General features: G+C 42.9%; 2 protein-coding genes across 2 annotated transcripts; both read left to right on the top strand.

Moving 5' to 3' along the window:
* The first annotated feature begins 8,665 nt into the window (after window positions 1–8,665).
* On the top strand, window positions 8,666–13,536 carry LOC149280195 (rhombotin-2). The gene is made up of 3 exons (XM_089500722.1): window positions 8,666–8,706; window positions 12,722–12,937; window positions 13,317–13,536. The coding sequence occupies exons 1-3, from the start codon at window positions 8,666–8,668 to the stop codon at window positions 13,534–13,536; spliced, it is 477 nt and encodes a 158-aa protein (XP_089356848.1).
* Window positions 13,537–16,181: 2,645 nt separating this feature from the next.
* LOC149280196 (F-box only protein 3-like) lies at window positions 16,182–23,792 on the top strand. Its single transcript, XM_089500762.1, has 11 exons — window positions 16,182–16,273; window positions 18,205–18,294; window positions 18,653–18,816; window positions 19,317–19,431; window positions 19,519–19,723; window positions 19,853–19,898; window positions 20,572–20,656; window positions 21,487–21,609; window positions 22,323–22,438; window positions 22,880–23,070; window positions 23,670–23,792. Exons 1-11 carry the CDS (start codon window positions 16,182–16,184, stop codon window positions 23,790–23,792), a joined length of 1,350 nt encoding a protein of 449 aa, XP_089356888.1.
* The last annotated feature ends 1,182 nt before the right edge of the window (window positions 23,793–24,974 follow it).

Here is a 24,974-nt window from a genome sequence, read left to right on the forward strand (position 1 = left end):
GCCTAAGGCCGGCTCTGTCCATAGCAACTGGTGGAATTGTTAACAGGCGCATTCCACTGGTCTCCATGGTCTACGATTCAGACTTTCCACCAGAATTCTATCTTATATATAACCCGTATTATCAGGAGTGCTAATAATGTCTTATCCCCCCGGGGAGCCCCCCGGGTAAGATACCATACAGCCAACTGCCCCCCCATAGTCCCTAAAAACTCAATAACCTTCATTAGAATTGTTTTTTTTATCGTGGAGTGCTCCCCCCCCCCCCTTAGAGGTTCATTTTGAAGATCAAAATACGGGCAACTAATTCACACCAAAAATAAGCATTGGAGTTCCCTGGTGAGTTTTTCTGGATCCGTGTGGTTATTGCAACTTTTCTCGTTATCGAGAATTATTGCTGTTTGTCCGGAGTTATCAGAAACCCCCAGGCTGAATAGTCCGGGCTGCGCGGTTTTGTTTGGCAAATACAGGAAGCAGTTTACATGACTACGTAGTGCTCTGGTTCCTCCGTCTCTCTGAAATGGTATTATTGTAAAGGGATAATACTGATTACGGGCCGTCCCTGTGGATGGACTTGTCTTTGATGACTGACTCATTTCCTTCGCCTGCAAAACCTCATTTTTCGATATGACTCCTGAGAGCCGGCACACCCTGTGCATCCACGGGGGATTCTACTGCAAGAACCGAACTCTAGGACACCAAAGCTCCCATGTCCCTCTTTTGGACCCAAATCCCTCTGCCCCACTTTTCTTCCCTGATGCCCCACTTTTCTCCCTGATGCCCCTCTTTTCTTCCCTGATGCCCCTCTTTCCTCCCTGATGCCCCTCTTTTCTTCCCTGATGTCCCACTTTCCTCCCTGATGCCCCTCTTTTCTTCCCTGATGCCCCTCTTTTCTTCCCTGATGCCCCTCTTTCCTCCCTGATGCCCCTCTTTTCTTCCCTGATGCCCCTCTTTTCTTCCCTGATGTCCCTCTTTCCTACCTTGATGTCCATCTTGACCCGGCAATCTCAGGGTCAAACCCGGAGAGTTCCCAGGTATGCTGATGTCCCTCTTTCCTCCTAAAAAGTCTTGATGATAGCTAACAAAACTTCTCAATTTTGTTAATTCGTATGAATGTCCGAAAACAAGAAGACACCCTACAATAAAACAAAAGAAAACAAAGCATTTCAATGTCTCCCAACCTTCTCCGCCAGTTGCTTCTGTATCGCCGTCTTGCCTCTTCTAGTTCTTCTGTCTTCTTTCTTGGCCTGCTTCTCCCTGCTATCCGCTCCGTGAACCTGGCCTCCCGTAGCGCTTCTGCAAAAGGACACCCTATAAGTACAAGATAAGCCAGAGAAACATAGAAGAACCACCCAACCCATCTAATCGCCCCTTTTTTTTGCTGAAAAACTCAAACCTTAATAATTTCTTGGTCACGTCTTAGATTCAGGAGCCGTATGTCTATCCCATTCAATCCCTTCACTGTATTAGCAGCTACTACTTCCGCTGGGAGGCTGATCCACTTACCTACCACCTTCTAAGTAAACAAAAAACTTCCTTAAATGACATCAAATCCTCTGACGTTCTAGTTTTCAATTATGACCTCTTGTTCTTGGATTTCTCCTCCATCTAAGTGTTTTGTGTTGTTGCCGTTTATAAGAAATTCATTCTGCAATCTACCAAGTATTGTTCTTCTTCCAAGAATAATAACAATAAAAATAACAGTGGGGCAATTAGTGAACTTGGGCCACTTGATGTCTGGACATGTGATGAGACTGGACGTTTGACCTTGTGATCCCTGAGCTTGAGGCAAAATAATATTTATGGAATGAGGCAGGAAGCTGTAGAGATATCGGAGCTGCAAGAGGAGCCAGAGAGTAATCAAAGAATAGCAGATTACGGACTATCCTGCAGGAAAAGGATGCTCGGACCTTTAAATGGCTATAAGTGGAATTAGAATGGGTTGGAGTCAATGTTCCAACAGAGAAAGGCAAAGATCCTCTCGCTTAACTCCAGTTTAATGGTTTTCTTTCACTTCTTCTTTTTAACTGTAGAAAGGGGGGGGTCACCTAGACATATTTCCTCATAGATAATTTGTTTATTAACGATTTCTGTCCAGCCGTTACTTTCAGTAGGAGAGGGAGCTTTGTAGCACGTGTAAGGGGGGGGCAGGTAGCCTACAGATGCTATATGACGATTCCCGTAAAATGTCCAGGGTAGTCGTAGGTGTATAAAGGAGAGGTGGTAATTTATGGCTGATGGAGGCATGGAAAGTATTTTTAAAATACAAGTTCCAGTGCTTTAACAATTACTAAAGTTTGCTGGAGTCCGGCATGGTGGCTGAAAATGAGCGCTGCATCTTCAGTAACCTTCAATGATATGACTCCAGGGGAGCTTGCTAACTACGGAGGGTTCCTATAGGGTTGTAGAAACAGATTTTTCACCCATGGGTTCCTATCAGGTTGTAAAAACAGATGTTTCACCTATGGGTTCCTATTGGGTTGTAGAAACAGATGTTTCACCAATGGGTTCCTATTGGGTTGTAGAAACAGATGTTTCCCCCATGGGTTCTTATTGGGTTTTAGAAACAGATTTTTTACCCATGGGTTCCTATTGGGTTGTAGAAACAGATGTTTCATCCACAAGTTTCTATAGGCTTGTAAAAAAACAATGTTTCCCCCAATGGGTTTCTATCGGGTTGTAGAAACCGATGGGTTCCTATCAGGTTGTGGAAATAATCATTTTCAGCAAATCATGTGAGCTCCTTGAAAAAGAGGAAAGTCTGGTGATAAAAAAGGGACTGTCTCTCTTTATCCAGGGAGATTTGGGAGGTATACAGGTACATTTATTGTCCCCATGTAGCCTAAGCCCACTTCTGGAAAGTGTTTTGGAGATTGGAGAATGTTTTGCTTCGCATTCCATTTCGTGTTACTCAATAACCCCTTGTTTGTTTTTGGGTTTGCTCTGTTAATTGGAATCCCATTAGGCAGCCCCAACACCAGTCGGTTAAAATCCCCACAATTGACAGACAGGAAATTACAAAGGCAATGTTGAAATGTGGTCCTTGTTGAAGAGTTGACACCGGAGTAATAGATGCCTTATTTCCTGTTTTTACTGAAAATTCTTGGTGGGTAAAACATCCTATTTAAAAAAAAAATAAAAAAATCCTGGCAACGTCACAAAACTCACACGTTTGTGCAATGAAAATGATTGCGTTCAGCGGTGGGGCAGGCAACCTCCCCTGTCTTATCCCTCAATGGGCACATCTACAAAATCCACTGATCCTCTCATTTTATTACCCCTAAGCCCCACCGAGGAATCCCCCCTAACTTCTTCAGTATTAGATAATCTAAATCCTATTCATAGAGCCCAAAAACCTTTTCGCTACCTTCTACGAGGATCTATCCTGATGTCTCCTCCACTGATCTGAAGCCACAAAGTTCTATGGGGTGTTGAAGAACTAGTCAGGTTTTAAAAATATTATACATGCCGATGAGACCGAAGCTCTCTCTGCATTCCCATCTTTCCCCAAAATTCAATTTTTGATCCCAACATTTATGATGTGACTGCAATACAATTTAACCAAATTCAACAATTTATTACTTCCTCCAAATCAACATAAAATCATCATTAAAAGTTTGGGGTTAAGAAGCTTTTTTTTTGGTGCAATGGCAACTACGTTGTTCAGCCTATCAGTGCTGTCCTTTTGTCCTACATGCTATAAGCCTGAACTGAGCGCTCTAAGAAAATCTGAAATGGGGCAAAGAACGGAATGACCAAATTATTTCAGGGCATCGTCTGCTAAGGCAGGCTGAGAATATTGATGGGATGGGGGGAACAGGTCACTATAGCTGTTGCGAGAAGTTTGCCATATAGGCTGGTTGAGGTTCATAGGGGTTGCAGTATATGTGTAACTGTATTGAAATCTACTCTTATGCAAGGTGCTTTGGCACATGAAAGTTGTCACCGTTGAGATCTGGATGCCATTTGGCACAGTTCTTTCACCCAGCTTGACCTTCCTGAATAAGTTGCCGGCCACGGTTGGCTCAGCTCTGCTGGGAATCATAGATATGATGAAGGAAAGGGAGAGCTGGCACTTTTGACAAGCTATATGGATAAAGTGTGATCTTGGGGTGCTAATGGGAACTATCGCAGGAAGCCATCTGCTCCGTACCGTCCTATCGACACGCCGCGTGCAGCTGCGGACGGCAGGAAATTGGCCATACAGGAACTGGGACAGAGCACAGCATGGGAGCCCGCCAGCTTCACGGAGCGCTAATCCGACGAGCGGCAGAGGAGGGGCCACAATAATATCCCCCAAACAATAACTGTACTTTGGAATGTGTTGGCATTTCTGTCTTAAAGACAGTCTCCTAGGATCTGAAAGGGGCCCTGGGTCCAAAAGATTTTAGCCCCCCCCTCCTCACCTGTGGTTTCTGCATGTCACCTTGTTATGTTATATAATTGTTATGTCCCATCTACCCTTTGTACAGCGCTTTGGAATCTGATGGCGCTATATAAATCAATAAATAATAATTATAATAATAATAATTATAATAAATTATATCTATTTACCCCTCCGGACTAAAACTTTAAAATAGGTAGTGGGTTTTTGCTATAAAGAACATTTCTGGTGCAAAAGGCATAACAATGGAGCAATCGCCATAGCAACCGATAGAATGTTCCTGTTGATTGCCGTATTCACACCGCTTTACAGCAGAATGGCTCTTTATGCGAAATCTCCTATATGCGCCAAATGTTGCACCTCGAAGGTATGCTGGGTAATTAGAGATCTGCAATTCACTTTGATCGGTTGGGAACATTTAATGTCTTCACCTTCCATAGGCGTCATATTAGGGGTTAACCCTGGCGAGCTTCTCCTGCAAGACCCAATGTTTTTATGTTATTGTAGCGACTCGTGGCAACCAAATGGTTTTAATAATAGTTCTTACGAGGACCATGACTTCTCAGAAGGTAAATATATTCTGGGCTTAAGTCACCTGTGTTCAAGCAAAGATTTCAGCTGTGATATAGCGTTGAGAAAACCTGTTAGAAAAATGCTTATGTTATCGTAAAACCACCAACTGGGATGCTCGGATATGGTTAAAGGGTAAAGGGTAGACCAGGTATCCCCCCATTCATGCATCTTCATTCCAGGCAAAATCATCAAAGGTCCTACAAGTTCCACAAACTGTCGCTTGTAACGCGTGGGCACGTGTCTGGGCGCCATGCTGTCATGTCAGGGGTTATAGGAAACCAATATATATCTTTAAACAGGTGATTATTACACACAGGAAGTTCACGTGGATGCCTCCCGAGGAAAGTGGGTCCACTTCCTGTCTCTTGCCCTTCTCTGTCTCCGAAGGTCATATTGCTCTCCGCAGGCCTTTCACCCAGACAGGAAGTGACCCCAAATATCTGCCGTACACGCGAGACGAATGAACACAGCTCAGGATATGGGGTTAGATAGAGGAATATTAAACAGGGGCTGGATTAACCCTTTTAGGAGCACATTGTTCACGCCTCGGACACCGAAACAGTCGTCACAGATATCAAACCTTCCATAGTTTCCTTCCCCATTTGGTGTAAAGCCCAGAGAATGATCCTCTTAAGTAATTTTTAAGATGCCAACTCGTCCAGAAAGCTTGAAAACGATGGGCCAAGCCGCTAAACCGAGCGCTTTAACCTAACGCCTGCATCCACTCCTCATTGAACCCGGACATGTCTCAGGAAGAGAGGGATCCTGTTGACTCCCTGTTCACGGATGTCGAGATACGTATCTTCTAGGAGCCCGACTCGTCCATGAGTCAGGGTTAGGTGGCACCATAATCTTGTAGAGAAATTCTAGTCCGTTTTGGGCAATTGAGGACAACGCAGGACAACCATCGTAGCGTTTGTAGACCTACAGATCTTAAATGTTCTACATGATGTTGGACCCTCCAACTGTCTAAGAGTAACAGCAGTTGGAGTTAAAGAATATGAGGGGCTCATCTTTTATTAAACCATGTGTTAGGCATTGGGGTTTATTCACTAAGCAGTAACCGATAGGTGAGAAGGAGACGGTTTCTCCTTCAAGGGTAGAAGGTCTGTAGAATCATAATGCAAAAATTCTGTCCAGCCAGCGAATAAACCCTCCCAAATGGAACTCTCTTAGTATTCCGTGAAGGAACTCAGCATGTGACAAGCCAGCCGCCGTAGACTATAAGTCCGATCATCCGTAGACAAGCATTTCACTAAGTTGTAGCCAAGAGAAGCGCGGAGGTTGCTTATCCCTGATCCTCTGTATGAGATAACATCTAAAACGTGTCTCTCTTAGGGACCTGATGTCTGTAACTTATCTATACTGAGTAAGCAGGGACAGATAGTGTGAGTCCAGAAGCACGCGTGATAACCGGAGCCCAGCGGGGCATTACAGCAAGTTAGGCGTCAGCAAAAAATAAAAAAAGCCAGTAATTGCAATAATATTTAGTTACACCTTTCCCAGTCTTGTTTCACGAACGATCCGACAGAAATGTCTGTATGTAAAAAAAAAAAAGGCGAATTTGGGATGTTTAGGGAGAAACGCTTAATTATGAAAGTTCTGGTTCTTAAAAATGTGAAAATAAGCTATAAAGGGCATTTAGTAAGTTACCCCTTAGAATGACTACACAGGGGCAGTTTCACAGGCTCGCTTGTGGACGCCGATGCTGTCGAGGGTCACCGGTGGGGAGGTCCACACCCAACCCGAGTTATCAACACGTCTCAGGCAGCGGGCGAGCTGCCTCTCCCTAAACCAAACTGTCTCTGGAAGAGCAGATAAACATGACCGGATACATTGGTGCCCGATCCTCGGGTAATGCCAGCAGTAGACATGGCCGACTCTAAAAACGTGTGGCGTGTGGCTTGTACGTCACGCGTACGAAAGCACAAAGCTTGGGAACTAGCTGGGAATTCGGGACACAGAACACGTGCCCTGATGTCTGCCTTCTCTTCTGTCTCTCAAACTGCCCAATGTTACTTAATTCATTGATACTGGGTTCTCGGTTCATAAAAGGCAAGTATTTTCCATCCATCTGATTGGGCATCGCCTACAAATATCAGGAATTTACAGCCCCTAATGAAAAGGAGGGCAACGTTGAGAAATCACATGAGGTTCACAGTCAGAAGACACGTTACCTACAGTGTGTCAAAGATGTTCCTTTCAATCACATTTTACACATAGACCCAACTTCCTACTCGTTGAATAAGAATCAGGTAGAGAGGACCCGTGACAATGACATGCCCTCCGAGTCAGAGAGAAGTTTATTTCCGAAGAGTAGGAATGTTAAAACGAGAGGACGTAATCTAAAACTTGAGGGTCAGAGGCTTAGGTGTAATGCAAGGTACTCTTACTTTACTGAGAGAGTAGTCGATACGTGGAACGGTCTCCCAGCAGAAGTGGTAGAGGCTAATACAGCGAAGAGATTTAAACATGCAGGGGATAGGCATACGCCTCCTGAATCTAAGACGAGACCAACGACTGATTAATGTTTGAGTCTTTACAGCAGAAGCAATGGGCAGACTAGACGGGGGCCGAATGGGGCCGATCCGCTGTTTCTCCTAAAAACAGCACGTGTGCGTCTTGCATGTCCCCTAAAGAATACGCCATTATATTATAAATTGTAATTTTGTGACTGTGTGAGCGGTGGGATTGTAAACCCGTCTGAGCAGGGCCCTCCTGTATTATATACTACTTGTTAGGTCCTGTTTACCCGTTGTACAGCGCTGCGGGATGTGGTGGCGATATAGAAAACAATAAATGATAATACGTAGATCACAGATGCTTTAAGCAACGTCTCCCAATTGCTTTTAATTCTTGCTTTTGATAATTATGTTTGCGTTTTGATTGATGGCGAAGAAGTGGAGTCTGTGATTTGCCGGTATATAAAAAGAATGGCGTGCATTAAGTGATGGTTTTATGGTATATACAGAGTAATGGATCGGTCAGCTGATAATTGCCCTGATAGATCTGGTTGCGACTGTATACAGAGGGAATCCCTATCTATTACCCCTGCCACGATAATCCCTTATCCTGTTTAACCCCCTACCATCCAAAACCAACCATATAACTGCTTATCTCGCAGACCGCAATCTGGCAGGCAAGGAGTTAAGTCTATACCCCCTCCTCCAACACCCCCAACTGCTACACCCTTCTATATATAAATACCAAACCTGCCCATAAGTCCCAGCAGCTCACGGGTTAATGGGGCTAAACAGCTGCAGGGCTTGTGTGTTTTAATCCCGGTGACCCAGAGGACCAGCGAGCGAGCGAGAGGGGAGAGAGCAGCTGTCTCTTTAAATGTCATTTCCTCCTATTGTATTTGAATGGTGATCAGGAAAAAGGAAATGAAAGCAGAGGGGCTGAGCTAAGGGACACACACTGTACAAAAAGGGACAGCGCTCTGCTATAGAAGAGACAGTCACCCCTGCGGCGAGAGAGCGGCTCACACTGGAGATGTAGAGGTGGCATTCGGGATGGAGGAGGGACAAGACCAGTATCTCACGCATGACACCGGAGACTGGGGACCAGGCTGTGTTGGGTGGACCCTGGGGCTTGTTACTGGTGTACTGGGAGCTCTCTGAGGAGCGGGTCGAGGAGCTGCTGCTGAGGGTCTCCTAGACGAAGGCGACACACGAGGGACAATAGCAGGAACCCACGCACGACCAGCAAATGTCATCGGCCATAGAGCGCAAGAGTCTGGACCCAGCAGAGTGAGTATGAGCGGGCAGTGGCATGGGTCTGTGGAGCTGGGTGGGCATCGGAGGTGAGTGAGCCTGAAGCATGGGGGAGAGGGGTAATATAGATGAGTGGGCATGGGGTAAATGAACTACATGGGGGGCATGACGATAGGTAACGCAGGGATAAGGTAGGCGCATGGAAATAAGGCTTACGCCTGATGTCAAGGAGGAGACCCATCAATTAAGGGACTTCATGGCTGAGTGTGAGTGTAGTAAAGGTGGAAAGAAGCTGTGCGGAGTAGAAAGGACCATTACCCTGTTCTGTGTTAAGTGACATCCATGTACGTTGTTATACTGTAACTCCATAACCCTCTGATCCTTCTAGACCATTATACTGCAACTCACATAACTCTCAGGCGATAAAGCAGTAGGACATGATCTGTATTTTGTGCATTCCAAGCATAACAAATTAAAAGCAACTATGTCACCACAAGCCATGTGCCTAGCCCATGCATATTTAAACTCCCCTACTGTATTAACCTCTACCACCTCTGCCGGGAAACCGTTCCTCTTATCTACCACCCTCTCAATAAAGTAAAACTTCCTTACAAGGACATCTCAAGCGCCTTCCACTTATAGGTTCGGTATATTCCGACACCAACACTAAAGCAACGATAAATGATTACGTTATTATTCCATGGGTAGCCCAGAGAGCATCACAGACCTCGATATAAAATGCTTATTGATACGTCGTCCTGGAACGAAGCTAAACGACAAATAAAACGCGTGACTCTGTATCCTTTATACCGCGAGCCGTAAATGTTAGACAGTTTTTTTGTTTGTTGTTTTGAAACATAATAACTACATTGAGTATTTCAAGCACTCATAACATTTAGAATGGAGTATTATAGAAGCGAGTGTAGAAAGTGCGTGTAAACGTTCCATGAAGTTATACAGGGAAGGTATGTGACTTGTGCATGAGTGCATTTTGCTCACGTGTCCTAAATTGGGGAACACATAGCGTGTTTGGGGTTAGTTGCTGTACACACAGTGAACGCTTGTTGCCAGCACGCACTTTCCAGCATGGTGGTTAGAAGGAGATATATAATGTATATATATATATATTCCCGTGGTTATGATGTTACCTCTCTTCACACGTTAGTGAAAGTGATTATCCGGCATATTCCGAGGGAGAATCAACGTGGCTATAAACCTCTCTGTAAGGGGAGCCATAAGCTAACAATCTAACTCCAAGGGTTAAATGGGTTTGGTGGCACATGGGACCCTATGTTTGGTAGCATATGGGATCTTATTTTGGTGGCACATGGGACCCTATGTTTGGTGGCACATGGGACCCTATGTTTGGTGGCACATGGGACCCTATGTTTGGTAGCACATGGGATCCTATGTTTGGAGGCACATGGGACCCTATGTTTGGTAGCACATGGGATCTTATGTTTGGTGGCACATGGGACCCTATGTTTGGTAGCACATGGGATCTTATGTTTGGTGGCACATGGGATCTTATGTTTGGTGGCACATGGGACCCTATGTTTGGTAGCACATGGGATCTTATGTTTGGTGGCACATGGGATCTTATGTTTGGTGGCACATGGGATCTTATGTTTGGTGGCACATGGGACCCTATGTTTGGTGGCACATGGGATCTTATGTTTGGTGGCACATGGGACCCTATGTTTGGTAGCACATGGGACCCTATGTTTGGTAGCATATGGGATCTTATGTTTGGTGGCACATGGGACCCTATGTTTGGTGGCACATGGGACCCTATGTTTGGTAGCACATGGGATCTTATGTTTGGTGGCACATGGGACCCTATGTTTGGTAGCACATGGGATCTTATGTTTGGTGGCACATGGGATCTTATGTTTGGTGGCACATGGGACCCTATGTTTGGTAGCACATGGGATCTTATGTTTGGTGGCACATGGGATCTTATGTTTGGTGGCACATGGGACCCTATGTTTGGTGGCACATGGGATCTTATGTTTGGTGGCACATGGGACCCTATGTTTGGTAGCACATGGGATCTTATGTTTGGTGGCACATGGGATCTTATGTTTGGTGGCACATGGGACCCTATGTTTGGTGGCACATGGGATCTTATGTTTGGTGGCACATGGGACCCTATGTTTGGTAGCACATGGGACCCTATGTTTGGTAGCACATGGGATCTTATGTTTGGTGGCACATGGGACCCTATGTTTGGTAGCACATGGGACCCTATGTTTGGTAGCACATGGGATCTTATGTTTGGTGGCACATGGGATCTTATGTTTGGTGGCACATGGGACCCTATGTTTGGTAGCACATGGGACCCTATGTTTGGTGGCACATGGGATCCTATGTTTGGTGGCACATGGGACCCTATTGACTGTATTGATTGTAGGCCATGGGGTCACTCAACTTATACCGGCCCCTGAATGTGTTTTGGGTTTGTAATGGAAGCCATACCATCAGTTTACAGACCAGGCCCATCAGAAGGTGCCATGTTGGCTGAGGCTAATGAGCATACTTTCTAAATGAGCCAACCCTGGGAGTCCTGACGTAGTAACCCTTTAATAGACCATCATGAGGATTCTATGCAGTGACTCGACAAATGTGTTCTATGACTCTAATACCGGCCCTCATGGGAACCTTCACTTGTTTTTATTTAAAAATACACTTAATTGAGTCACCTGCATTCAAGCAGGGATATCAACCATAACAAACTGGGAGCAAAGAGACTAATCGGGAGTCTCCTATATGATCACAGCGGGGTGGCAAATGAAGGAGTCAGTTCCAGACCCTGAGAATCTGCCCCTTCACCCTGAGATTGGGGCAAAAACCCTGAGAGTTCCCAGCTATGAACTAATGGGAGTTAAATTGTCGACCCACCTTTCTTCAAGGCCTTACATTACTTTAAGTCAGGAAGTATGTTTTATTTTGTAACTATATTTTTAACATGAAAGTGGAGATACAGCGATTCTAACGGAGACTAACAGAGCACATTTTAAACGTTTACCCTAAAATAAATACTCTTTATTGCTTTATTTATTTCCGTGCTTTATAATTGGTTAATGTTCTAGTCTACGTTTCTTCTTTGGTGCATATCGTAATATTTTGTGTGTCGTATTATTGCCTCGGTTCTTTTCACTTTATATTGAAGCATTTTTATTTAACGTCAGAAAACCTTGGTTTTAATGTGTCATTAGAGAGTTCGTGCACGCTCTGTTGAAACCATAATTCTTATGTATTCACTATTGTGAACTTTCTTTAGCCAGCGGGATCTCCAGAATAACATTTTTCACTGTAGCAGAAATATAGCGATTTACAAAATATTTATATAAAGAAAATACAAAATTAAATTTTTCACTGTAGCAGAAATAAAGTCTGATTTACAATTTTTTTTAGAAACTAACATTTTTCATTGTAGCAGAAATATAGTGATTTACAAAATATTTAGAAAAAAATACAAAATCATTTTTTTCAGTGTAGCAGAAATATAGTGATTTACAAAATATTTATTAAAAAAATTACAAAATGAAATTTTTCACTGTACCAGAAATATAGTCTGATTTACAAAATATTTATAAAAAAAAAAACAACACAAAATGACATTTTTCACTGTACCAGAAATATTGTCTGATTTTTAAAATATTTACAAAAAAATGACAAAATCGCATTCTTAACTGTAGCATAAATACAAAATAATACTTTCACTGCAGCATAAATATAGTCTGAGAAAGAAAATATATCGCTGTTAAAGCATGTGTGGTGGGGTTTATGTAGAGAGGCTAGTGTAGCAATGTTGTTGTAACGTCCATTGGGCAACTCTTGAGCCGCCCTGGGGCAATTCCCCTGCACCATGCTGTGATGGCAGCCCAGGGTGGGACCTCCAATCCTGTCCCAGGTGCCAAGAGTCTTAGATGCACCCCTGTGTAGAAGCTTCTTGGTCGGGGAGATGTTGCACGTGTATTAGAGCGTTAGAGTGTTGGTGTTAGAGCGTCTTGACGCGTGTTTTGTGACGCTGTGTTATGTCCTGCAGTGAGCCCGTGGACGAGGTCCTCCAGATCCCTCCTTCGTTGCTGACATGCGGGGGCTGCCAGCAGAGCATCGGGGACCGCTACTTCTTGAAGGCCATTGATCAGTATTGGCACGAAGACTGCCTGAGCTGTGATCTGTGCGGCTGCCGGCTCGGAGAGGTTGGCAGGAGACTGTATTATAAATTGGGACGCAAGCTGTGCCGGAGAGACTATCTCAGGTAATCCACTTATTACGATGGCCACAGCTTAGAGTCTTGGATTCCAAGGCTCTCCCTCTTCACCGACACCATGGAGGCTCCAGAAATTGGAATTATTAAAACGGGCGTATAATACTTTAAATTTAACAACCTTTTAGAGATGTGAGATGTATAAAACCACAAATGTGATAGACAAGACTTAAAGGTGACGTTCTTTGCCCAAGTGAACGTATAACCTTGGCCTTGCGGTCTCTTGTGTCAGGACAATGTCTTGGATGTCTCCTTTTAGACTGCAGGCTCTCAAGCTGGTCACTCGGTATGTCTTATTTCATGGAACATATATGTATGTGGTGAGCTGAGATGTTCTAACATAGACTCTGTGGTTCTTTCTTCTTCCCAGGCTCTTCGGCCAAGATGGTCTCTGTGCTTCATGTGACAAGCGGATCCGAGCTTATGAGATGACCATGCGCGTAAAGGACAAAGTCTATCACTTAGAGTGCTTCAAGTGTGCCGCGTGCCAGAAACACTTCTGTGTTGGTGACCGCTATTTGCTCATCAATTCGGACATTGTCTGTGAGCAGGACATCTACGAATGGACCAAACTCAACGGGATGATGTAGCGGCCATTTTTGTTGCTGACTGGTCCCACAGAGGACATCACCCAGTACACCTTCACGCCTAAATGTTTATCACATTGAGTATAGACTGGTTAACCTAAAGAAAGAGTCATGTCACTTTCTGCTGGGGGGGGGGGGGCTGAATCTAGAACACAACACTCCAGAACACAAACCGGCCTAAAGCAATAAGCAAAACTGACTTGATCTCCAAAACCCAAATCATCCGGACTCCTTCCAGCACCGGTGCTTATTTTTTTATGACTGGGATCAAAGGACTCGGCGCGGGAAGGACGTGGTTGATACTGGATCCACTACGTACATGGAACATTACTGACCTAATTACTCCGGGCCGATACTGACCCATCTCTGTGTCACGGATCATCTCTCACAACCTAAATGAATGTACAGACAAAGCTGACAGACACAAGAAAAAAGAAAAAAACCTAAACAATCAACCAAATTCTATGTCAATTCTTTAAAAATACTGATTTTTTTTTCCAGTGGCCTCGACGCGTAAAACTGACACCCTATGGCAACGAATCCACAGTTTTGGGCTAACCACTGCAAATATTGGTGGTTACGTCCCTCCTCCGTCCCGGTGGACGGTGCATAGATGGAACTCGGCTTAACACCTCCTATGGCACCCCCATAGAAAAGGGGGCGCTAGACTAAAACCACCCCTATGGAAGCGGATACATAAATAATATTACTTATTCGGCGGTAGATAATCTATGCAAAATAACAACAACAAAAAAGGACAAAGTAATATCAACCTTGTTTTCTTTTTTTTTTTATTTGGAATATTAACTTTTCTTGTTAATAAATTAGCACCAAAAAATGTAATTGAAAGATTTCTGACATAATTGACGTAATAAAATTGACAGTTTGGGGAGGGTTAAGCAATGCCATTACGCCGTGCATGTAACTGGGAAACGGAGGGGATTTTTGGATGGTATCATACAAATAATAGGTGAAAAATGATGCTTTATAAAATATGCTGCTGTTGTATATATTTCAAATAATGACATTAAAAGTGCATTGAATAAAAAAAAAACAGTCTCTGTTAGTCTGCTCCATATAGATTCTGAATGCGACTGCTCACTACAACTCTCATTATCCTTAGCCTGTATGTTAATAGAAGTGCTGTCATTTTAAGGACAATTGTAGGATAATTTGTACAAGCTGGTTTTATTATCACATCAAAAGTCAAACTGGGAGATCTCTCCTCAATTTCCTGATGCAGTCACGCTCTATGGTTGTTCTACATTCACCTCTCTCGCCGCCCGATAAGGACTTCTAGTATTATTTTGCTGTCGTTAAATAATCAAAAGTGGTTTTGTGTGTCTTTAACACAGACAGCCACCGAACTGCTTGGGATTAACCCCTTAAGGACATTGAAAACCCATTGAAAAGAATGCATTTTGAGCCCGTACATGTATGAGCTTTGTCATTAAGGGGTTAAATAAAGAAACGCGGACTCTGCCGTGCAGTAAGCGGATACTGTACTCATTATTAATTTATTCCTATTAAACAACGCTGTGGACTATGATGGCGCTATATAAAACAATAAATGATGATAATAATAATAATTTCCAGTCTATGTAATGAGTGTAATGTCAATCCGGAATGACATCAGTATCTGTGGCAAACTCTATCTGAGCAGAGACCTCCTCATCAGTTGTTTCTGTATGTCATCATGTTATATTATTGTTATGTCCTGTCTACCCTTTGTACAGCGCTGCGGAATCTGACGGCGCTATATAAAACAATAAATAATAATAATAAACTATGGAACTTTTCATGTCTCAGGTCTCTCTGTACAATGCTGACCCCTAGTGGCAACAGAAGATATACTTTCATTTGGTGGACTAAAGGCTAGTGACACATTTTTAAGACCACAGAAGTCCCTTCCTTAAATGTAATAGCTGCAAATAAAAATAACCACTTATTATGACCCTGATAAGCATCTTGATGGATTTTCCTGTGCAAGGGGCCGGAACTCTGACCGATAAATATATATATATACATATATAAGAGGGTTCATTGATTACCGTATTATTCCTGGGAACATTCTAAAAGGAAAATTCGAATGTTCAAATACTTTGGCTCTTTAATAGTCTATTATAAACAATATCGTGTGGTTACTCACTAAGCGTGGCAACCAAATGGTTCTAATAACTGCCATTACTTGCCAGGAAGCAAAGATATTCTGAATTCACCTTAATTCAAGCATGGCAGTGAGAAAAAGCACCCATGGGTTGTTCAGATATCATTTGCAAACTGTGTGACTCTGACAATCTGCATTTTCTAGGGTCCTTAACGTTGCAAAAGAGCCAACTTTTGAATTTTTGTTTTATTTTGAATTAAAAATATGTATTCTAACCTTTGATATAAAAAAAACATAGCAGACAATTCATCAGAACTGTGACATGCAGTCATGAATGCTGTGGATTAAGACTCCCACAACCCTCAGCCAGTCTATTATGCCTGAGATAATTACAGCCAGAGTTTGTTCCCACATGTCAATGTCTCTCTCTTAGCCGTGCCCCTCCCATGTCACTGCCCCCGGGGCGTGGCGTGCGGCGCAGGAAAGGTTGCTGGGGCTGTCAGGGCCTCGGTGACGCATGCGTAGTGGGAATTCAACAAAGATGGCGGGGGTCGGGGAACTGGGTCTGGTGGATCTGCCTACTGACCCTCTGCTGCTTATCCTGTCCTACCTGGACTTCCGGGATCTGCTCAGGTACATAACAGTGTGCCAGGTGCCCGGGCTTACCCCCCCTGCCAAGGAGATGCCCCATACCAGAATTATTTACCCCTGTAACAAACCCTGCCGGTGTTATTCCCTCATACAATAACATGCCCGTGTTGACGTTACGTACCCCTTCCCCTGATAACATGCCCCATGCTGACATTATTTACCCCTTTACCTAATAACATGCCCCATGCTGACATTATTTACCCCTTTACCTAATAATATGCCCCATGCTGACATTATTTACCCCTTTACCTAATAACATGCCCCATGCTGACATTATTTACCCCTTTACCTAATAACATGCCCCATGCTGACATGATTTACCCCTTTACCTAATAATATGCCCCATGCTGACATTATTTACCCCTTTACCTAATAATATGCCCCCATGCTGGCATTATTTACCCCTTTACCTAATAACATGCCCCCATGCTGGCATTATTTATCCCTTTACCTAATAATATGCCCCATACTGACATTATTTACCCCTCTACTTAGTAATATGCACCATGCTGACATTATTTACCCTTTCACCTAATAATATGCCCCATGTTGATATTGTTTACCCCTTTAATAACGTGTTTGAGATTATTTACCCTTCTCTAATAACGTGCCCCGTGTTGACATCATCATGTAGGCCATGCTTTCTGTATATTTTTGCCCCCCTCCCTGCCCTTTCCATGTTATTGCCCTGTATACAGTTTACCCCCGCCCCCCCCCTACATTTTGGTCTCAGTCCGATGTGGGGCTGTTTACGAGGCTCTCTTGTTTACTGATCTATGTATTACCCCACCCCTCTTATCTGTCCCGTCCACGCTCCCTGCTTGTTCTCTGGAGCAGAATGCGGCCCGCGCTTGTCGTTGTGTGTCTGATGGCGGCGAGATTATCGGGGGTTTCACACCCACTTCAGAGACGCCCCGCACCATGACATCGCCTGAAACCCGCTAGTCTGACAGTAACACCGTCCATTGAGCCGGACCACAAAGTCACGTGCTGTATAGTGAGCCCGTGATGTACTCGTGGGACTAAGAACTAAATTAATATATTGTTTCCGTGATCACATCTTATATACTCGTCTTTCTGCAGGTTATCTATATATTTATGTAAATTATATAAAATACTCATTATTCTGACCAATGGCTACAGCCTTAAAGGGACAGGCACACCATTTCCCCCTTTAACCGTTTCCTAACTGTTTCCTAAACTTATGTATTGTGTTCCTCCGCCTCTCTGCATAGAGTTTCTATATGAAAACTTTACAGCGATGCATGGATCTGCCCGCTGTGACTCTGGGGCAGATCAGCCCATCTAATACCCCAGGGGGGCCAGTGACACAGACATTGTATCTAGGGGGGGAAAAATGCTCATTACTGTCCCTTTAAAAGTAGAAGTACCCTGACACCGATTTTATAAACATCATAGCGAGGAATTATAAACATTAATTACCTGCTTGGTGAGCATCGCCCGGCACACGCTTGAGAAACATACAAACTGGGACACGCTCGAAGCAGCCAATCAGTGGCAAGAAAGCAGTCCAATTGAATAAATGGGGGGGGTATGAGCTGTAGACTGGTGGTAGGTATATCTAGCTGCGGGGTGAGAGAGGGGGCAAATATATATATATATATAGGGGCAGGTTCCCTGCTTCGATTTTTGTTATTTTGCATGACCACAAATATGTAAAAGGGCCACACAGCTATAAAATGCAAATGATGGCCAGAGAGTCCATTTAATACCCACATAGTTGCATACCGCAAGGGGGAACTGGTGCGATATGGTAAAGACGTGCAGGTTGCCCACCAGTGCGGGGCAGTAGGGGTATTACCAGTTGGTGTAAATGTATTTGGGAGGGAGGAGAAAGCTCTGCAATCTTTCTACACGTTTTATTAACCGATTTATTTATTTTTTTATTCTAGTTGTAGTCTTGTAAACCGAAGACTAAACCAGCTGTCCAGCCACGACCCTCTCTGGAAACGTCCGTGCCGGATATTTTGGCTTCTGCCCGAGTAAGTCTCTCGGAGATTATATATATATATATATATATATATATATATATATATATATATATATATATTTATATTGTTTTTTATGGATTTATTTTGTTTCTTTTAAATAGATAATTATTTTGGTTGGCGTAGAGAGCGCTGTCTTTAAGACTAGTGGCTCCCTACCTTTCAATAGTCAGTTAAAGGTTATTTGGGTTATATATATATATATATATATATATATATATATATATATATATATATTATAGGTATTTCTCATTCCCTTAGACATTCCCAGAAGCTTGACTGCATTTCCCAAATACGATATAAATATTGATGTAAAAGAGCCGCGTTCTAATGATTGGAATTCTGTTTTAAGCGATAAGAAGGCAATAAGGAGTCAGAGCTGGAAGTCGTCATTCATAGAGTATTACAGGGATCTGGGCCGATACATCGATCACTACGCCAAGCTCAAAGCCGCATGGGATTCACTTAAGGAATATCTTGGGGAACGGTGTCCTCGAATGATCAGTTCTCTTAAAAGTATGTCTGGAAGTTCCATGTCTAGCGCTCCTATATACAGTAACGCCGTACAACAGGTAGACACCATATGCACGTAATCTGTGATCATGTGAGCTAGTTCGCTCTTACAAACCTGCTATTCTTTAGTACCCACAATAGACCTGCAGATACAATGTATCCGTGAAACATGGTAACATCAGAAAACGTAATTGCTTGTCTGGACAAATTTTTGCAACAAATCCTGAGATAAAATAGCCTGATGCCCGTAAATGTTGAGAAGCAACTGATTGAGCCTCACGCACAGAGTCCGCATCTTCCCCGGACTTTGTTTCTCCTTCCGGGGAGCAGAAATATTCCGTCCCGTGGGTAACACCCCAGCTGCCATGGGACTGTGACACACTTGTAGGTCCCCAGCCGCCATCTGCTGGGTATATCCATTTTGCTGGGGTAGTTGCAGAGCTTGAGTTATTTGGGTCAGGGATGTAGCAAGATAATGTGTAATATTCTGATTTTTTGCTCAGCTGGTGTTCGGGAAGAAGACCTAAACTCAGTAGAGGAACGGATAGGCTGCAAGCTCCCCGATGATTACCGGTGTTCCTTGCGGATTCACAACGGACAGAAACTTGTGGTACCCGGGTGAGTTGCAGGGTGGAGGTGGCAATAATACAGAAGGCGCATGTTGGGCTCATCTAACAAAGGTTATGATTTCTGTCGGTCCCCCAGACTCATGGGCAGCATGGCGCTATCGAACCATTACCGCTCTGAGGACTTGCTGGATATAGACACGGCGGCTGGTGGCTTTCAGCGCAGGATGGGCCTCAATCACTGCCTGCCGATCACCTTCTGCATCCACACCGGGCTCAGCCAGTACCTGGCATTGACAGATGCTGAAGGAAGACGTCGCAATGAAGTCTTCTACCAGCGGCCGGTAAGGATTAGTACTTCTGGGACTCGGAAAGCGGTATATTATATTAGGAGCATTATTCCTGTTTTAGCCATGTGAGTACAGACAGTCTTGTGGTACTCCTAACAATCTTTTCTACGATCTCTGTTATAGGACCAGACAGCTCACAATCCAGCTGCGCTCGATATGTTCATAACAGGTAGGGTATCATGTTTTCTTTTTCTTGGACGTAATGTGGAATAGGCTTCCATCTAAAGTCCTGTTGGCAAATTCAACCCGTATATCCAGAAAACATGCAGGGTTATCACGAGTAAATGTAGATTAGGGAATGCTGATCCAGGGTAAATCAACCAACCTTGGTCAAGAAGGAATATTTTATTCCCTTTTAGATGACGTTACTTGCTCAGTGGGGTTTTTTCTCCATTTTCTGGATCATCTAATATGGGTTTATGGAATGGTTGAACTTTTCTTACCTAATTAACTATGTAACATCCTATAATTCTGTACCTGCTTCCTGGCTATGCGGGAAAGGGAGGAGAACGAGCTTGAACCTGTTCTGGCTTTAGTGATTCCTCACCTTGCCTCGTTGGGTCCTGTCATACATGTGGAGACGCGAAGGCAAGTGCCTACTTCTCCAGACTCGAGCCAGCTCTGCTAGTTTCACAACATGGCTTGCGTTCTCACACTTTTGTAACTAGACGGTAAGTTTCTGTTCCAATGAAAATGAGGGTGACAGAAATACTATAATAAGCACATTGTGTTTCCCGAAATTCAGAATACCTGGGTTTGAAGTAACGCGTCCGTAAGAGCGTCTTAAATATTTCCTTGGCGTCAGGGTCCTGACCGTCTCCTGTCTGTTCTTTCAATGTTAGGTACATCCTTTTCCCAGTGGTTCACGACCTATGTGCAGCATGTTGTCTCAGGTGACTATCCTATCATCAGGGACCAGATCTTCAGGTAGTGTTGACTGAACACATCCCGTGTATTAGCTACATAGATCTCTAAGGGGTGTATTCACTAAGTCCAGAGTTTGCAGGAAATTGGAATGTTTCAGTCTGACACCATACATTATCGGGGTGAATCCAAGTAAGCGTCTCCTGTAGGAAAAGTCTTGTCTTGGAAAAGGTATACTTTAAATCAGTGAGTGTCTTTCATGCACTCTCCCTAGATTGACCATACATTATACAGGTCAACTTCGGCCCTTCCTGGACCTTTTTATAATGTATGGTGAAGTCCGGCTGCTGAAATGTTTCAACTTACCTGGAAACATGAAATTTAGTGAATAAACCCTCTAATTTCTTTGTAAATGTGATCCCTCATAACACAAAGGTCACCGGTGTAATTCCAGATGTGGGCTAAAGATCTGAATTAAATGTGAATATGTTGATAACTTTTAATAATGCAGATGTTATATTTTAGGATCTCCATAAAATGCTTTATTTGACCCATGTGTGCACTAACTATATATATATATATATTTAGTTATATACACACACACTTCAAAAGTTTGGGGTCACCCAGCTGTTGTCATGGAAAACAAGGACATTTCTGGCTGTAGCATAATTGCAAAAGGGTTTTCTAACGATCCATTGGCCTTTTAAACTTAAACTTTTCCTATCATGCACAACTGAAAACCCGGGATGATGCATCTTTTTGTGATTCTGTAATGTGTATCTCTTCGGAAGTCCTTTGGAATCTTCCTTGTTAAAGATTCATCTGATTGCACACAGAGGACTAGAATTGGCTTTGGCGAGGAAATGTGTCTAACGCAAATGCTTCTTTACAAGGTATGAACACGACAAGGACTGCGTGGCGACTACTGATGAGATCGCTGTGTCCGTTTCCACATCTTTCCTCCCGGAGCTGAGCTCCATCCACCCCCCACATTACTTCTTCACCTACAGAATCAAGTGAGTAGGAAGACTGCCGGCCCGTCGGCAGAAACCATTGTGTTTGAGCGCCATCTACTCATAGAAATCGCATATAGAAACTTGCTAATGATATTTTCCCCTAAAGGTGATTGGATAACAAGCTGATCAGGACGGGGAGTATTTTTAGTTAACAATTAACCCTCTGAGTGGCAGTGATGTAAGATTATACACATACTCATGCATATCAATAGTTGTGATCTCTGTATTTTCCCGGACTGTTCAATTCATTTCACAAGGTTTATAATCCTGACGTATTTTCGATTTTTTTTTTTATTTATTTATCTGTAAGCAGTGAGTTTTGTATCTTAACAATGAAACCTACAGAAGACGCCAGATGCCATTACTTTTAGCAAGTTTATTTTAAGGAGTTATAATAAATAAAGTATATGTTTAATGGAACTCTCCCCCTACCCTGCTCTCAGTATGGCTCTTAAAGGTAAAGCAAGGGTGTACCATACAATAAGTAACAAATGTACAGATATCTAAATAAAATGATAGCTATATAAAATATGTACCTTTAATTGTTTACTACGTGACTCCGACTTACTAGACGGTTCTGCTGTGGTATCATCAGAATTAAAATGAGCCCCCGTACTATCACGCCCCCAGTTTCTATTTACTGTGTCTAGCAAATAACAAAGTCTAAGTTTCATAATCCAGAGTTCTAAAACTTATTATATTTTTTTTTTTAGGCTTGAGATGTCGAAGGACGCCTTCCCGGAAAAAGCGTGCCAACTGGAGAGCCGCTACTGGAGAATAACTAATGCTAAGGGCGACGTGGAGGAGGTGCAGGGGCCCGGAGTCGTAGGTAATGAGAGAAAAAAAAAAAAAAAAAGCAGGCTGCACATTTCTTCTGCCTTTATTTTATTTAGGGTTTAACCAAATGTTTCCTCTTTTCTTTTGTGTATTTTGTTTTTGCTTGGAGTGTAAATCCTGGCTCCAGGGGTTCTTATTGTTTCGTTATGTTTCCTGTTCAGTTCAGTTGAATATTTAACATACATTATAGGCTTGTGTGTGTATGGGGGATATATATAATATTATACCAATAATTCTTTTTATTTACTGGGCTTTACCCCCAACATACCATATGCACTATGACACTTTATAACTCCCTTAAGTAATCTGGCCCTTAAACTTTTATTAGGGTTGGTGATTCTGCTCTAGAATTCATCGCAAGCTTCCACTTGCTGTGAACATGCGTTGGATTTCTTCACGTTCAGATAAGTGTTTTTTTATTGTGCTCTCGTAGGTGATTACCCCCTGCTAAGGGCAGGTCGTGTGTATGAATATACAAGCTGTACCACCTTCTCCACAACCTCGGGGTACATGGAGGGCTATTACACGTTCCACCGCCTGGACAGGAAAGAGGAGAGCTTCAATGTCACCATCCCTCGATTCCACATGAAGTGTCCAACGCTTCGGGTGTCAACCATTGCTACTGTAAGTTTAAAGGTGAAGTGCCACTCTCTACCCATGTGCCTACAGTTTGGCTCCTCACATGGTTTATACGCTAATGAAGTATTAACAGGAAAACTGCATACTTCAATCAGCGAGGCGATTTCAAGGACTGCTGTTGGCTTAACAATGCGTTATGCTGGGCCAGCCAAGACATTCTCGCATGAGAAGTTTATTGGAATTGTCCCTTCATGATGCACATCCCTATCAGTGATCTGAAACGTTCAATGCTCCTGCAGACTCCTGCTTTAGTGAATAAACTAATGCAAAGGCACGGTGAGCTCTGGTGTTACATGGGCTTATTTACAGTTTATTATTAAAAATATAATTAAGAATAAATTCAATATTTATATTGATTAAGACAAACATTTTGTCTCATTCATTCACATAAACTTGTCATGTGATGTGAGACACAAGCAGTGTGAATACATCTTTAAAGGGAAGAATAAACAGGTCTGCCTAAGTTTTCCTGACAGTCATGCTAAAGAGACAATCACAGTATTGTCATTTTATTGTGTGATAAAGGGACATTTAAAAATAACTACTGAATCTTAATTTTTATACCTCATTCTGCTTTCTTTCAGGATGAATGTTGCAATGACTGCTTCCTTCACGATGATGACTCTACTGACACCGATGATTACATGGATAGACCGAGGTCCTTGGACATGCCTATGCCTCCAGTCCACTGCCCTCGTTACACTTGAACTTGTCTGACCTTAAAACAGCAGCCGCTGAAGACGATATATATATTTTTTAGCATGTGTGCTGGGTTTTTGCTGTATGTCTTTTTTTTATAACAATTTAGAGATGACCCCCGTTCCTGTTTCGCATGTTTCTACAAAACACGGCCGCAGCTCCTGGCGTTTTGCCGGCTCTGCCGTTTGTCCATCTCAGACTGCAGTCGGAAATATTTCCTGTAAGCCAACGGCATCAAACCCTGACTCGCAGGAGTGGCCGAGCAGGTATTTCATATAATCATGACCTCATGTGTGCAAATAATTACAAATCAAGAACCAGAGGTTTCAAGAAAAAGAAAAATACAGGAATGGCCAAAACTTTTGTTGGAAGAAGATCCATTGAGGGGTCTTAGGACGTGTGACTGTCAAGTGATGCCGAAGTATATTTTCATTACACTGGGTTATAATGGTCTGCCCTTTTATTGGGAGCCGCTCGTCGAACATAAACCACAACCCGTCTCCTGTTTGTATGATCAGAGATGGAATTGTTTCCTAGCCTTTGGGTTAAAAGATCCTTTTATTCTATGTAACTGCGTGAAACGTTTGTTTTTTCCAACACCAAATATTTCACCCTGTTAGGCGATCCTAATTTTTTCCCCTTTTTCTCCCGCGTTTTAACCCTATGGGTTACATCAACCATCGTGAAGACTAGCGTTTTTTCGCCTTTTTTGCAGCGTATTTTTTTTTTTTTTTTTTTTTTTTTAAACATGGAGGATGTATTTTCGCAGGGATCCCTTCTTTAAATTTTGGGCTTGTTCCTTTTACACAGAGCTGGGTAATTTGCAAAAAGGACACATGCCTCTCTGCCACAGTTACTGCACTTAGTGATCATTGCCCTAAACATGTTTTATAATTACAGATACCGTTACAGAAATTTTTAAAACTCTTCCTTTTCTTTAACTGTTTAAGGCATTGTGTTTATTCGTTTGGAATATTTCATTATACATAATCAAGGGGTGGGTTCCGGGAATGGAAACACTTCGTGTATCCAACAGAACCGCAATATGTCCTGAGAACCAGCTTCTTCAAGGTAATTTACCCCGTATATTATACACAGAGAGAGAGAGGTAAATACACTATTTAAAAACATTTATCTTCTATGGTGTTTAAGGAAGGGGTTAAATTATATAGTTTTATTTTTTATTGTAT

The sequence above is a fragment of the Sceloporus occidentalis genome, unplaced genomic scaffold (assembly GCF_023333645.1).
Source record: "Sceloporus occidentalis isolate IW3139 unplaced genomic scaffold, rSceOcc1.0.p SCAF_158, whole genome shotgun sequence".
Lineage (NCBI taxonomy): Eukaryota > Metazoa > Chordata > Lepidosauria > Squamata > Phrynosomatidae > Sceloporus > Sceloporus occidentalis.

What these genes read in the sequence shown, in the direction of transcription:
- LOC149280196 (XM_089500762.1), top strand. Translation starts at nt 16,182, where the DNA reads ATGGCGGGGGTCGGGGAACTGGGTCTGGTGGATCTGCCTACTGACCCT. An exon ending in GCTCGATATGTTCATAACAG is followed by an intron (nt 19,899 to 20,571) that starts GTAGGGTATCAT and finishes TTTCAATGTTAG; the next exon opens with GTACATCCTTTTCCCAGTGG. An exon ending in GGGTGTCAACCATTGCTACT is followed by an intron (nt 23,071 to 23,669) that starts GTAAGTTTAAAG and finishes GCTTTCTTTCAG; the next exon opens with GATGAATGTTGCAATGACTG.
- LOC149280195 (XM_089500722.1), top strand. Translation starts at nt 8,666, where the DNA reads ATGTCATCGGCCATAGAGCGCAAGAGTCTGGACCCAGCAGA. An exon ending in AAGAGTCTGGACCCAGCAGA is followed by an intron (nt 8,707 to 12,721) that starts GTGAGTATGAGC and finishes TATGTCCTGCAG; the next exon opens with TGAGCCCGTGGACGAGGTCC. An exon ending in TGCCGGAGAGACTATCTCAG is followed by an intron (nt 12,938 to 13,316) that starts GTAATCCACTTA and finishes TCTTCTTCCCAG; the next exon opens with GCTCTTCGGCCAAGATGGTC.